Source organism: Trachemys scripta, chromosome 3 (genome assembly GCF_013100865.1).
Source record: "Trachemys scripta elegans isolate TJP31775 chromosome 3, CAS_Tse_1.0, whole genome shotgun sequence".
Taxonomy (NCBI): domain Eukaryota; kingdom Metazoa; phylum Chordata; order Testudines; family Emydidae; genus Trachemys; species Trachemys scripta.
Window position 1 is genome coordinate 2,155,058 of NC_048300.1, and position 15,885 is coordinate 2,170,942.

The 15,885-nt window shown below is 44.2% G+C and overlaps 1 protein-coding gene across 1 annotated transcript in view; it reads left to right on the forward strand.

Annotated features, from left to right (window-relative positions):
• The window catches only part of ABHD12 (abhydrolase domain containing 12, lysophospholipase), a 60,954-nt gene that overhangs the window by 37,634 nt on the left and 7,435 nt on the right, over positions 1-15,885 (forward strand). The window contains exons 5-11 of the mRNA XM_034763930.1: positions 372-402; positions 4,280-4,325; positions 6,538-6,667; positions 9,823-9,860; positions 10,608-10,687; positions 12,076-12,158; positions 14,675-14,753. Coding sequence (XP_034619821.1) covers positions 372-402; positions 4,280-4,325; positions 6,538-6,667; positions 9,823-9,860; positions 10,608-10,687; positions 12,076-12,158; positions 14,675-14,753 — 487 coding nt within the window. The remainder of the gene's footprint in view (positions 1-371; positions 403-4,279; positions 4,326-6,537; positions 6,668-9,822; positions 9,861-10,607; positions 10,688-12,075; positions 12,159-14,674; positions 14,754-15,885) is intronic.

Sequence of the window (15,885 nt, forward strand, 5' to 3'; positions counted from 1 at the left end):
GTAGAGGTGTATTTAAAATGTATATTTGTAAAATATCAGCATTTGTCCATATTTAATTAGAGACCCGGAGAAAAAAGTACAACTCTGAAGATATGTGCCTTTGGAAGCTTAAATACTAATACAACAAGGAGTCTGCTGGCACCTTAAAGACTAACAGATTTATTTGGACATAAGCTTTCATGGGTAAAAACCTCATTTCTTCGGATGCAGTGAGGTTTTTACCCATGAAAGCTTATGCCCAAATAAATCTATTAGTCTTTAAGGTGCCACCAGACTCCTTGTTGTTTTTGTAGATACAGACTAACACGGCTACCCCCTGATACTAAATACTAATGTCTTTTCCTCCTCTTTCCCTACGTTTCCTTTCACAGAGGAGGGGATCACCGGGTGGAACTTTACAAGGTAAGTGACTCCAAACTGTTGCATTATGCAGATTGAGCAAATAAAAGCACTAAACCTGTCATCACAAAATATCCTGGTCTTATTGTACTTTTCTATAAAACGAACCATAGTTCTACTATTCCTTAGTGACAAGCCTGTGAGTATTATCTCCTGGATTTATAGATTATATCCTTCCCTTTATAATTGGTATCGAGTGCTGGTGCCTGTAAATGATCTGATTGCCATGCTGCTTATCCTGTGAAATTCCCTTTAGCAAAGCCTTCTTAATTCAGGTCACTTCTCCAGTGCTATTTGGCAACTCAAAAGAGGCAGATGGCTGTTTCTTTTCCTCCAAAACAAAGAGCAACTGAGTTTCGGCAAGATGGCACCTAGTGTTTAAAGAGAACGTAATGAAAATAGCATCTCGGTTTTTAGTTTCCTGGGGACCACTGCATACTGTAAAACATTTTCCATTTGCCCAAATGGACAAATGAGCGTTGTAGTTATTGTGTACTTGAGCAAGAAGCGCAGACAATGTCTGTTTAAAAAAAACACCACAACTCCTGAATAAATAGAACCTGGGCATAGTCTAGTGGCTGTAGCAGAGGACTGAGCGTCCGGACACTTGGGTTCTAGTCCTGGCTCTGCTGCTGCCTTGCTGTATGACCTTAGGCAAGTCACTTAACCTGCCTGCCTCAGTCGGCTCATCTAAAATATGTTGCAACAGCTGGACTCAAAAATTATACTTGGTCCGTGTGCCAGTGGTATGTAAAAAAGAAATCTCTGTAAGTGCATGTAGCAGCAAATTCAAATTGGCCAGGTTCTGGCCCCTTTCTTTGGGGCTGCCTGTAGGTTCTGTGCATCAGTGGAGCTGCCCAGAGTCTGGAAAATACATTCAGGTAGTTTTCCCTAACTTCCCTTGCCCAGATTACAAATTTCTGAGCAACTTGGTGTATCTTTCAGGTTGCAGCAATGAGATCAAGATAACTTCACTCTGCTGCATGGAAAATAATGAGCATCAGATGTACGGGGGTGATTATTTTGGTGGGGTATGAAGCAGATCGCTAGAAAAATTGAGACACAACAATAAGTAAGCTAGTGGACGGAGAGAGAAATGGAGTGGAACATCCCGTCTCAGCACCAGTAGTTGGGTGATGGTGCTAGGGAAGAAGAAAACGCAAATCCTTAGACACATACCTGCTAAGACCAATATGAAAGATGGTGATGTGGGAGTGTGGACATAAGTGCGATGTCCACTGACAGTGTTCTGCTGAAGTTGAGTTTCTGCCCCTTCCCTAAACGCACCCTGGTGTCTTGGCATAATAATTTCTAAAGCACTTCAGGATCTGGTGATGAAAAGTACTATATAGGCACATAGTACTTACATGATTATGGATTACACTATTTAGGAAAAGGGAACTCGGTTCCCTCACACACTTCCAGCTACAGAGATTGCCATCCCTATAGTCAAACAAGGGCTGTCCGTGGCTCTGTTATGGTTAGTTTTAAGTAAAGAAACTTAGCCGGCAATTGCTACATGATTAAGGCTACAATTTTGTCATGGACAGCTCACGGCATTAAACAAAAATTCACGGAAACTGTGACCTGTCCCTGACTTTTACTAAATACATCCCTGACAAAATGAGAAGGGTCCAGCATCCTGCCTTGCTCTAAATGTAGTGACTGGGAGCTGGGGAGGGATCCCCCGCTACCCTGCAGGGCTGGGATCTGGGGGGCCCCGCTGCCTGTGGGGGTTGGGAGATGAGTGGGGGGAGGGCAGCTGCCGGAGTCCCTCCGCTGCCAGGGATGGCTGAGGAGCTCTGGGGTGCTCCCCCGCCTGCAGGGCTGGGAGCTGGGGAGGGAATCCCCCGTCACCCTGCAGGGCTGGGGACCTGCCAGGGTCCCCCTGGTGCCTGTGGCGGCTGGGGAGTTTGGGACCCGCGCCGGCTGGTCAGTTGCAGGGGTCCCACGTCGGCTAGGCTGCTGTGGTGCCCCAATGACATGGAGGTCTCTGGAAGTCATAGAATCCGTGACTTCTGCAACCTCCACGACGCAATCATAGCCTTATACGTGATTACTGTCACCCTGTTTTATTGGTGACCTTTGTTGTGGTGTTGGAGAGCTGATCCAGGCTTCTTTGTTCTGCATATCACAGGCCTGTCCTATTCACAGCAGGAATTGAAACAATAAGAGCATTGTGTCGTGGAACTACATATTTATTCGACACAAGCACAAACAGTTGAAGGGAAGACATTGTCCTGTGTACCATCCAGGGACATGACAGCAAAGAGGTTCTGTTTACAGTTCTTGAAAAATGTATAAAGCCAGCCTTTCCTTTACCCGCTCTCCCCCAACGCACCACGCTGAATATGTCAGAGTAAATCAGTCTTGTAAAGCTAATAGTCATATGCCTGGCTCTGATGACTGGAACAGGCCACACTCTTCGTTTCAAAGTATTCACACAAAGGAGTTGCCCTGATTGCTCCTACTTTCTTGTGTAGACAAGACCTAAAAATGCCAAAATAGACTTTACCCACTGCAGGTCCTTTAAAATGTTGTAAGTTGGTACACAGTGATCAAGATCTGGAACTTTAACATCACTTTTACTAAGGCATTTAAAAAACAAATTCCTTTGTTAATGTGGCTATTTTTTACGTGTTTGGAACAGAATTTACAAGGGTCATCAGTGCTGAGCCATAAATGTAAATCTTCATGATAACAGGCCAGTTTTCTAAACAATATATTTTAGATGAGACATTTGAGCTTGTTAAGAACATTCAAAACCTAAGACAGCCTCTTCTGAGTTATCATACACGTTCATGTCATTAAACATTCATAAGCATCCACAAAATATATTCCATGTATCAGCTGGGTAGGAACAGCCTGTACATTTGACTAATATAAATAAGGCAGCCTTTGAACTGTTTCACTGAAAAATCTAAAGGTTGGGGCGTGGGGTAGACAGCAGCAGAATTTTGAAATCCCTATTGGTAAAATAGTTCCAGAAGAGAGGCTCTGGCTGGAATGATATCCGTCTCCTTTTGGATTTTTGCTTGATTTTTCAGATTGCACTGATACAAATAAGGCAAGGTGTTGTCTATTGTTTTCCCGAACTTAAAGCTGGTGTTCATACAGATGAAAATAATGCTTCCTTAAGACACTGTCACTTGGGCAAACTATAAAGCCAAGTGAGTGAGTATCTACAGTCTCAAAGACAACATTCATGCTTCAAGGGAACATTTAAAAAGACTCTAAGGCTTTTGAGTGGTTCCTCTTGTAGTTTTATTACTGGTGCTGTGCAAAAAGTGACCTTAAGCTTCAAGCCATCACATCTGGAAGAATGTGGAGTAGTGATCAAAACCAGCTGAGAGTAGGTAACAAAGAAATGCTCAGACTCCTCTGGGAGCGCATGTAGAACAAATACCTTTGTGGAATGATCTGTCTATTTAAGGTACTCCTAGGACTCCCATTACCATAGCAGCCAAGCACCTAGCTGTTTTTAATGTGTTTATCCTCACAATGCCCCTATTGTCCAGATGGGGAACACAGAGGCTAAGTGACTTGCCGATGGGCACGTTGAAGTTTGTGGCAGAGCAAGGAATTGAACCCAAGTGTCATGAGTTCCAGGCTCTCACCCTGACCACGGGACCATTCTTCCTTTCTGTTCTGAGGCTGGGGAAATAAGCAGAAACAAAATTACAATCTGAAATAATTGGGTGTGTGCAAGCCCTTGCCTGGATCATTGTGTATTCCCTTCTTCTGAATGTTGGGTCGATGCCATAAATTAGAACACGTGCTATGGAACAAAGTTCTCTATTGCTGGGTGTGACATTTAAGTGATAGTACAGCTGTTACTCAGTTTGTGGATGTGTGTTAAATGCTTCCTTTTTCTGTTTAGGTTCTAAGTTCCCTTGGTTACCATGTAGTCACATTTGATTATCGAGGTGAGTGTTTATTTATTAGGAAGCTGTGTTTGGTTCTGTCTCTTATCTAAAACTGCTACTTTTGATCTTACAGCTAACTGCTGTTTTTACAGTTTCAGAAGCTGTTACTAGTTAGTTAGACGTTTCTTGAATTTTCATTGAGTTCTTAAAATCTCAGCAGAATGCATCACTTTCTCCAGTGTTTCTCTGATTTGTCTTTCCCTGTGTAGCACATAAACCATGAGATCTTACTACCTTTTCCCCTTCTCAAAGCAGGTACTTATATGACCCGCATCACCGAAGTATCTGAACGTCTCAGTCTTTAATGTATTTATTCTCTCCAAATCCCTTTGAAGTATGGCAGTGCTATTATCGCCAGTGTATAGGTGTGAAACTGAGACACAGAGAGGCTACGTGATTTGCCTGTAGTCACCCAGGAAATCTGTGCGGAGCAGGTAATTGGACCCAGGTCTGCCCAGCTCTAGGCAAGAGCCCTAATCACTGGACCATCCTGCAACTCATGGATTGAATGGACACTGCTGCAGCAATTTATTCTCTGATGTCTGGATTTTTTAAGACAAAATCTGAGTTATCTATAGGTTTCTTTACTACCCTCCCCAACTTGCTGTACTTCCAGCAGACTAGTTTTGAAAGCAGTTCATTGGGAATGCCACCCACTGGCCTTGCAACAATTGGATGTCTGGAACTCTGCTCAGCAAAATGTACATTACATCTACTGTTAGTAATGCAGGGAAGTCCGTACAATTTCCACTGCTAACAAGTGGTGCAGGGTATAGTCGGTTTTAGCTCAGTACTCTTTTTTTCCTAAATCACACAAACTGAATACTATCTTTTTTCCAGGCTTCATCTAGTAACGTGTTGCTGCCCTTTCAAAGCATTTCACACCTGCTGTTCAAAGAGAAAAGTCTTTCCAAAAGCTCATAAAATTCCTTGTCATAATCTTTTAATTTTAACTCGCAAAAGAACCAAGTAAACATCTTAGACTGGGTTGGTGTATAATCCTACATTAGCTTGTTGAGGGATGCTAATGGATTTGACCCAAGCCATATTTATAAATATGCTACTTACAGTCGGCCACGGATTATACTGATTTTTCTGATCTATGAACCAATATCAAACACCTGTTGAGTAACAACCTCTTGTAGCCCAGCAGCGACGCTGTTGGACAAGTCTCATCAGAATCTACTGCACAGCTTGTACCCCCTCTCTTTAGAGATCAAGCATCCAAATGTTTTGAAATTTTGTTCCTTACTCTTGCTGATGTGTTTTACCTCTGTATTTGGCATTGGTGTGACTGCTGCTGCATTACTGTGTCCAGTTCTGGTGCCCACAATTTGAGAAGGATGTTGATGAATAAGAGAGAGTCCATAAAAGAGCCATGAGAATGATTAAAGGATTAGAAATCATGCTTTATAGTAATGGACTCAAGGAACTCCATTTATTTAGCTTAACAAAGAGACGGTTAAGGGGTGACTTGATCAGTCTATAAGTATCTAAATGGGGAACAAATATTGAATAATGGTCTCTTTGATCTAGCAGAGAAAGGTCTAACATGATTCAATGGGTGGAAGTTGAAGCTAGACAAATTGAGTGGAAATGAGGCATAATTTTTTTAATGGTGAGAGTAAATTAATCATTGGAACAACTTACCAGGGGTCCCGGTGGATTCTCCATCACTGACCATTGTAAAATCAAGATTGGATGTTTTTCTAAAAGCCCTGCTCTAGGAATTATTTTGATGAAGTTCTCTGGGCTGTTATACAGGAGGTCTAGACTAGATGACCTCAGTGGTCCCTTCTGGCCTTGGAATCTGAATCTGAGGAGAGGCATTTAAGACCTGAAAGTGGCCGTTCTGCATGCAAGAACTGGCCTATTGTGGAACCAGAAATGCAGGATACTGGAACATTAGCTTCCAACAGGAGCACCAGCTCTTGCTTTCATTGTCTGCCAAACCCACAATCTGCTTGGCAACTGGCAGTAGCCAAGTTCTAACAGTAGAAGCTTGACAAGATACACCGAGACACTGTGCTGTGCCGGTCTTTGTCTTTCATTCCAGATTTAATTTGGTGTGCAGGTACAATACAGCAAGCAGGAATAGTCTCATGTTTCAAATGCCTTCACAGTTATGGGCATGCAGCTTGTTGATGAAGGCATAAGAAATGCCTTATTTTGCTGGATGGCCTAGGTGTGACTTAAAATGTTTGTGTTTCAGGGTGGGGAGATTCTGTGGGCACTCCATCAGAGAGAGGAATGACCTATGATGCACTCCATGTTTTCGACTGGATAAAAGCAAGAAGTGGAGACAATCCTGTCTATATATGGGGGCATTCCTTAGGCACAGGGTAAGCTTCCAATTCAGATGGCAGCTTTCTAGAATAATCAGAGTAGGTCTATGTTGATCTTTGACAAATGTAGTGCCATTTATGGATAGTAGCTATAATCCATTCTGGTTCGTGTCTGTATCTGAATTTAATCACTCCAAAATAATTTCTTCTTTGCTCTTTTTAATTTAGGAAATAGGATAGTGACTAGAACCTGTATCCTAGAATTCCAGAGCTCTGGATTGGAAATTAGACGGCAGTAAGATCAGCACTACGTCATGTCATGAGAGAGAGAATGGGCAGATCGTGGGGGAAAATCATCACTGGTATAAGCAGGCACAGTTCCCTGGACAACAGCGGAGATGCACCCGTTTATACCAGTGTGGTTTTAAAGCCATACCCATTGGATTCCATCCTATGCACTCTTGAAAGGGTAACATTTGTGTTTAGCTGGAAAATGTTTCTCAGACTAACTTACTGCACATATGCATGATTTACAGATCAGCACTGGGGCAATTAAGCCGTTAAAATGGTGATTTCACTTGTAGAAATGAAGTATGAAAAATTCTTTAAAAGCTAGACGCAGCAACAAAACTGGATGCATTGCCTTAATTGGCAGGATGCTGATTGTGAAGTAGTTTGACAAGGTCTGGCTATTGGTTCATAGTAAAAAGTTTTGGAACCACTGACTTAATAAGGCAACCAAACCAACTGCTTTTTGTCGTCTTTTGCGACCACCATTGCATATATGCATCCTCCACCCCGGCGCCAGGACACTAACGCTGGTCTGCGGGCAGGGGAGACCCCTCAGGAAAGGGAGGGGAGGGGGAGTTGGAGTGTGAGCCTGCCTTGCACTCACCCCTCAGCACGGCTCCTGTCCCACAGGCTGCGCCCGTCTCTGAGCATTGTGACCCAGTGCATGGGGTTGCAGCAACACCCATGTTTGGCCTAGCCACCTCTCCATAAAGACAGAAGAGCAGCCAGGCCAAATGTGAGGGAGTGGTGGTGTGACCCAATACTTATGGTCATAGTGCCACTGAAGTTTGGTGTGGCTGCTCCTCTGTCATGGGGAGGCCAGCCCAAACCTGAGTGGTGCTGCGACCCTGTGCGCCAGACCATGATTCCCTTACCAGGGAACTGGGCCCAGCCCCGCAGGACACAAGCCACTTCTAAGGGGTGAGTGTGGGGCAGGCTCGTTCTCACACACCTTCCCACGAGAGCTGGGCTGGGAGAAGCGGGCGTGCGCCTAGGCCAGGGCCCAGTAATGGGTTAATCCGGCCCTGGACATGGCAACCCATCTAGAACCTTCCTGTCAGGACCCACCATTTGGGAAACCCTGTATTAAGCTGCCTGCAAATTTAACTTGTGGCACTTCAGAACTGAATGAATTCTGGAGAGAACTGACTCTTGTTAATGACATTGCAGAGCTCTTCCCAGAATTGAAAGGAGGAATTACCCCACAGGAATGGGGACACTATCAGATTTTGTGTTCCTAGATCTGTCACTATTGTAGACATTAGACTATCATAGTGTGTAGTTTGATAGGCAAAGCCTGCAAGGGAAGTACCAGGATATTTTATATTTGCAAGAGAGAATAAATGTCTGGTCTTAAAGGGGGAAGGGATTTTTTTTCAAAACACCCTGCCAGAACCCTGCCCGTACAGTAAAATGCAGTTGTCACTTCAGATTTTTCTGTCTCTCTCTCCTGTCTTTGAAAATGTGCTGCCTTTAATTAATAAACAGCTGTATTTTTATAAATGATTGGCACGCTCAAATTCTGTATTGCTGGAATGTCTGCTGTTGCACAGATCATGTGGGTAACAGTGAAGTGTGAATATTAAATGGTAAGCATTTATTTATCTGAAATTTGTAAGCTTCCATCTTCTCTCCCTCCACTCACCCCACAGTCCTCCCTTAGGGCCTTGTCCGCACTGCTGAAAAAAGTGTGTGGTTTACCTTGCGATAATTAATATGCATGAGCTGTCCCATGACAAACACACAATGAAGATTATAAGGAAACTAGGTAAGGTTAGGCCCAGTGCTTTTACAGCGGTGAAGACAAGGCCCAAAGTCTCAGCTTGCCTGGTGAGCTGAAATTTGCATGCTCTTGAGCTGTGCATCCCAGAGCACAGTTACCTATTCCAGAGTGAATGTGTGTGTGTGTATGTCTGGAGCTCGGCGGTAATGGGGGCCAGCAGAGAGACTGGTGACCTCAGCGCAGGAGAGATTGTGGGCAGTAAAAGGACTGGAGAGCCTGTGGAAGCAGAGCAATGTGTGAAAAGATGGGGATGGGGGGGGGGGGGGTCTGCTGGAAGGTTTCAGTGAGGGAATCCTGGTCATGTTTGGAGAGTGTGTGGAACATGAGTAAGGCTCTGATTTAGTCACGGGTAGTTTTAGTAAAAATCCCGGACAAGTCACGGGAAATAACCAAAAAATCACAGCCAGTGACCTGCCGTGACTTTTTTACTAAAAATACCCCTAACTAAATCTTAGGTGCTGGGGCGGGATAGGGGGTGTGCTCCAGTGGACGCTGTTACTCCAGGTCAAGGGGTGGCCCGGGGCCCCGCCACCGCTGCTCCCAGACAGTGCCCAGGACGAGTTGCCTGGGGCTGCTGGAGCAGCGGCCGGTGTGGCTGGCCCTAGGGCCGCCCCAGCTGTTCGGGCGGTCCTGAGGTCAGCCATACCAGCCGCTGCAGAAGTCGTGGAGGTCCCAGAAAGTCCCAGAATCTGTGACCTCCGAGAAAGACTCGAAGCCTTAAGCATGAGGAACTAGGAAAGGCAGATTCTATGTCTGAACCTAAGAAAAATCCTTCATCTCTCATTGAATGTGACTCATCTCTCCGCTATCTCTATACCCAAGGAAATGGAGTTTGGCTGAATAGCAGCTCCTTTAATCTCCAGTCATATAAAACAGAGACGTAGGGAAGAGGAGGAAGTATTTTGAGGTGTTCTTTAAGCCCTCTGAAAGGCTGTCCAGTATCCGAGTGTTAAGGATTGCTGCAAAACGTCAGTCAGGTGAGCCACTCGCTGGCTGTCTTGAGATCAGTCTCAGAGCTGGATCTCCCAAGGGACGGTATGTGGTGTTATCGCTTCGAGCTGCTGCTGTTCTTTAGCAGTGAGTGACGAAAACACCTGAATTAACATGAAATGTATCTTTTTTTTTTTTTTTCTTTTAGAGTTGCAACAAATTTAGTGAGGCGTCTTTGTGAAAGAGGTAAGGCTAATGAGAGAGGGGCACTCGCTGCGTGGCACAAGTTGCACTTATGGCCCTAACTGCTGCTTGGTTACCTTGGTCTGACTTTACTGCAAAAGTAATTTTATCTTATGCTTTTGTATAGTCTACTCTTCTTTGGAACATAATTCCCCAAAACGTATCTCTTAGTATTATGTAAGCCTTTCCCAATGCAAACCAGGGCATCCTTCAGTGTGAGCTTTGGCATGCTACTTCGGTGGTTATATTACCAAAAATTATTTTATTTTATTTTATTCAGAACTTTCACTGTCTTATGGCTAGATGGAGTATTTTAGTTTTTGGTTTGGCATCTTTCATAAGGATTGAATTACCTTAGACACCCCTTCCGCGCCATTCCAAAAGTGCAACTGTAGAACTTTCCAATATTCATCACAGCTCTTTAAAATGACTTCATGAGCTTGACCATGACCTCGGTATGCATGTTTGTGCTGCACGCTTTCCCAGCCCTAACTCAGGGGTTCAAGGGAGGATCTGAGGTACATGTAATTATTTTAGACATCTTTTCAGCCATTAAGAAATAGGTAACTCACGTCACTCCATCTGAGAGGAGAATATTGTCTCACTTTGCGCATTTACCCTGTCTTATAGCGTCTCTAGCATATAAAGATTGCCCCACCGTGGCTCTACTTCTGATCTATTTGCTTTGCTTTGTCTTAACTCACCTGAGTTTAGTGCTTTGACAGGCTGTGCTATGTGCTCCTGTTTCAGAAACTCCTCCAGATGCCCTAATACTGGAATCGCCATTTACTAATATACGGGAAGAAGCAAGAAGCCATCCGTTTTCAGTGGCAAGTACAGACTTTGGTTTTCATTACCTTGTAATTTTAGTCACAAAAATGAACACATTTTAAAAATTCCTTGTGGGCAGTACTAGCACATATCTGAGTGAGTTATGTAAGCCCCCCAGTGATTGCCAGTGTTTGTTATTAAGATATGTAGGGCTCGAAATGCCTTTGTAGAAATGCACCCTACAAATGAAATTAAGTATGATTAACAACCATATTTGGAGCCTGGCGCAAGAAAAGGAAAATTGGGAATGAAAAGTAATAAATCCAGGGGTGAGAAATACAGACCAATTTGGCTATGTCAGTGGGGAGTGTGTTCCCCACCACAGGGTTAACCAGTGCAAAGGCATGGTCCCTTGCTGACATAAGACATGACTGGCACACTCACAGTGAGTAGCGTGTGAGTGCAGATACCACTCAGAGGAGCATCAGATACAGCCAGGGTACACCCCATTTAGGCCTTTTAAAGCAGCGCTATTCCATTTCACAGCCAACCAGTGCGGTTCTGAGCCAGTTGAATGTGGTGGAGAAGCAGGACCAAGAAGTTAAAATGGCCCAGACTTTCAAATGAGTGCACTTCTGCTTGAGGCATGGAGCTGTGTACACGCACATGTTCATACAGACCCAACTGGCATCTGCCCATTAGCGGTGTTCTGCTCCTAAGTCAGGAGTGCACAAAGGAGCATGTACATTTAGGTGTACAGCTGTTTGAAGGTTGGGCTAAAATAATTACCAAACCTCATGGTCACGAGGCCATGTGTAGCTGTTACAAGTACATCACAGGACCAGGCCTGCCCAGGGAGTGCAACTGGAAACACTTCACCCACTGTGCAGCCATGTGGGTTTCCATGGAAACAGCAGGGTTAAAAGCTTTGCCACAACTCATAACCTGACTACTTGCCAGTGACTCTCCCGTGCAGGCCAGGTACCTGATGGCTGAATGATCCTCCTTATAGTCCCAGTCTCTTCCTAGCAGCCAGACTTCTGTTTTCCCAGAATGATGGTAAAGTTGCTCTGACACCCAACACACAAATAAGCAAACCCGCAGGCCGTGTCACTGTGGCCAGGCGTGTGGGTGCTCTTGTGACATTCTGGGTAAAACAGGAGCAGACTGATCTCCAAGAGGACTCCAGCAGCAATGCTGATGTTAGCTTGGAGAACTTGGTGATTAAAATCATCCATGACTGTGCACTAGTAGCCAGAATAATGACAAACAGTGAAGTGTGTCTGCAGCGGTACCTGTTAGTTTGGCTGCGTATACGCCAATAACCAACGTGATATCTGGTAGTGTATAATGCTCTTATTCCAGGCGGGAATGTTCCGTGCAGGAGTCTATCTTGCTCTTCAGTGGAACATGTCTATTCATATACTTACACAATTTTTTTCTTCAGATATATAGATACTTCCCTGGATTTGACTGGTTCTTCCTTGACACTATCACAATGAGTGGAATTAAATTTGCAAATGATGAGAAGTAAGTAATGACTCTCATCTGTGATCTGAACTAAGCCCTTTCAATCATATACTCATAGATAAGACTGATTAGAATAAAGCCAACGCCATGGGAATATATGCCAAATTGCAATCTCTTCTTTTTTTGCTAAAGCATTTAGAACTTGCTTAAGGAGGTTTCAACAGCCCTAACTGGCCTTGGGTGCGACACAGTGGTTTGAGCATTGGCCTGCTAAACCCAGGGTTGTGAGTTCGATCCTTGAGGGGGCCACTTGGGGATCTGGGGCAAAAATCAGTACTTGGTCCTGCTAGTGAAGGCAGGGGGCTGGACTCGATGACCTTTCAAGGTCCCTTCCAGTTCTAGGAGATGGGATATCTCCATTAATTATTATTATTATTATTATTATTATAGGTGTATAAAAGTGTGGGTGTCTGGCTCCGTCTCAGGAAACTCCAGCACACAACTATCAGTATCATTTTCCTTGGATGCTTTTTCATTTTTTAGTGCAGTTAATTGTATTCTAGGTGCTGTTCAAACCCAACAGTTTCTCCCTTGCACAGGAAATAGCCTGACTAGCTAGTTAAAGGGACTGCATAAAAGTGAGAGACTATAAAAGTATGACTTTTTTTGTTATTGGTTTCTTACAAACTTCTCTATTTAATACGTTGAATAGAACTATCCTATTCAGAGAGTTAGATAGTTGGAGATTTGGCTGTTATAAACTGACATGATCAAGGCTTTCTCTAATAATACTTTCCACTTTTCTAGAGTCTGCCATCAAAGAATCTAAGCACTTTACAAACCTTAATTAATTAAATCTCTCAAGACCTTGGTAGAGAAGGATCATGCTGCTCTACAGAGAGGTTAAGTGACTTGCCTAAGGTCACACAAGAAATGTGTGGCATAGCATGAATAGAATCCAGGTCTTCTGTCTTAGCCAATAAACCAGTGTTTCTCAAACTGGGCTGCGTGGACCCCTGGGGGTCCATGAGGGCATTCAAGAGGATCCGCTGGCCCTGCTAATCAACTCCTCCCCCTCCCTCAACTCTTCCCCCTCCCTCCCAGTGCCTCCTGCACGCCGGGGAACAGCTGTTCAGCGGCATGAAGTAGGTGCTGGGAGGGAGGGAGAGGAGCGGGGATGGGGCGCACTCGGGGGAGGGGGCAGAATGGTGTCCGAGGCCACTGGCCCCCCTGATCAACTCCTCCCCATCCCTCCTAGGGCCTCCTGCAAGCTGGGGAACAGCTGTTCAGCACCATGCAGGAGGCACTGGGATGGAGGGGGAGGAATGGGGAGTGGGTGCACTCGGGGGAGGGGACAGAAAGAGGCGGGGAAGAGGTGGGGCGGGGTGGGGCCTTGAAGGAAGGGGTGGAGTGGAGGGTGGAGTTTGAGGGTCCGTGAAAAAAATTAAATCAAAATGGGAGTCCTCAGGTTGCTAAAGTTTGAGAACCGCTGCAGTCAGGGCCGGCTCTGGCTTTTTTGCAGCCCTAGGCAAAAGAGCCACCCCCCCCCCCCCCCCCCCCCCCCCGCCCGGCCGAGCACCAGCAGAGCCAGAGCTCCGCGGGGAGGGCGCCGAGCCCAGACGCGGCCCCGCTCTTGGCCGGAGCGCCCCGCCGCACCGCCCCCCTCCAGGCGCCGCCCCAAGCATATGGTTGGTGGGCTGGTGCCTGGAGCCGGCCCTGGCTGCAGAAGACTCTACTTCCCCTTTCTTTGTAAGAAGAGCATTTTTTGAAAATGCACAGCAATTTCCTTTTATAATCATAAAAAATAAATCTACCTTTTTATTGACCTTACTGTGTGGTGATGAGCTCCCTAGCAAATAGATTCTCCAGTGGTCTTATTAATCATTTTTTCCTTAGATCATATTAATTGGTGTTTTGAACAAAATCTGAAATGTGGTTAAGTATAGTTACAAACAAGCTACACATAACTTCCCTGGAAATTCCACCAAATATAATTACAAAACTTGTTGGTCATAAAGCTCTCTAATGTCCCCTAATAAACACTTTCCGATTAGTGTGTAGTGGAATAGTTTGTTGTTTCGTTACACGCGATGGGCTCCCTCTTTATTGTTTTAAAAATAAACCCTGTAGCAATCCACTGTGCTGTATTTTCTTTTGCCAACTTTGCAGAATATGAATGGGACTCTTATTTATTAGTGGTGTTTGTTCGAGAAGAGGGACAATAAGCCAAAGATAATTGGCTCCATTTGCGTTTGACGGGACAAGTGTTGAATTTGATGAAGCTAGTAGTTTTGATTATTGTGACTGTAGCTTAGCTTAATGATGCTAAAATTGTTTTTCGAAGGGCAAGGATAGATGGGAATTGTTGGCTTCTCTCTCTTAATTATTTCCCACTTCTAGAACAGCCTACAGTAAAGAACTGCTTGTCTATAGACAGGCAAAATATTACTCAGAAATGACAAGTATTCAGAAAGCGCATCTCTTTCAAAAATGTAACCAGAATGTGCAGCGTGAGTAAGCGTAGAACTTGACTTGATTATTTTTATTCCTAGTGACAATTGTAATCCTTTTTGCAGTGTAAAATACATTTCCTGCTCGCTGCTTATTCTTCATGCTGAAGATGATCCTGTTGTACCATTTCATCTTGGAAAGAAGGTGCGTTTCTTCAGCTATCACAGCAGATCTGCTTCAAGTTGCCCATTTGATAGGAGGGAATAGTGTGTCTTAAACAACCACCCAAACAAATGATGCCAATTCTGTTCAGAAAAAAGTAGCAATGTGATGTTAAGAACTAGCAGCTTTAGTAATGACAGAGGTGCATAAAATGAGTGGTGCTGAAGGGATGAGATGTTGGGTGGCAAATCTTATCTATATATTGAAACAAGCCCTTCAAATGTCTGGTACTTGCTAAGGAAAAAGGGGTGTGAAGAATTTATCCGCCTGCCAAAAAAAACGTTTTGTGGGAGAAGTTAGGGGGAAAGTGTTACTGTTCTACTAACCCAAGAATGGGAATGAGAAAGAATGAGCACAGATTGACAGAATACCCCTTAGCTTCCTGGATGTAAGGGCTCAAATGCTATTAAATAAATTCATTTTAAATAGTTGTTTTAACCAAGCTGTGCCGGGCAGATTTTACCTAAATAGAAACTTAATTGCAACAGTTCTTTACCAACCTACTGCTCAATTAGTTAGCTGAAGGCAGGGGAACTTGATCTCTGGTTATAATTAATCCCATTGCCCAATGTGGTTTGGGATTTGTTTGTGTGTGCACAGTTATGGTGTTTGAAATTCATACGAGATATTAGTGGGGCCTGAGCTGCAATCTGCCAGCTCATCTCATTCAGGACTTTAGGCTGATTTCAGCAAAGTTAGTTATGTAATAGCTCTCCTACAAAAGCTCAGTTTTGTCCAACTGAATCTACTAACTCTCCTTTGTAAGCAGAATATTTGCTGTGAGAGTTACTGCATTGTCCATTAGATCATGGTGGGGGGAGAGGTGATTAGGTAAAAGGGGAGCTCTGAGAATGGAGACGCAAAGGGAGAGCCACAGAGATGCAGTAGAACCGCAGAGTTACGAATACTTCGGGAACATTCGTAGCTCTGAATGAAACCTTCTGGTTGTTCTTTCAAAAGTTTACAACTGAACATTGACTTAGTACAGTTTTGAAACTTCACTGTGCAGAAGAAAAATGCTGCTTTTAACCACTTAATTTAAATGAAACAAGCACAGAAAGAGTTTCCTTATCTTGTCAAATCTTTTTTTAATTTATTGTTTTAGTAGTTTATT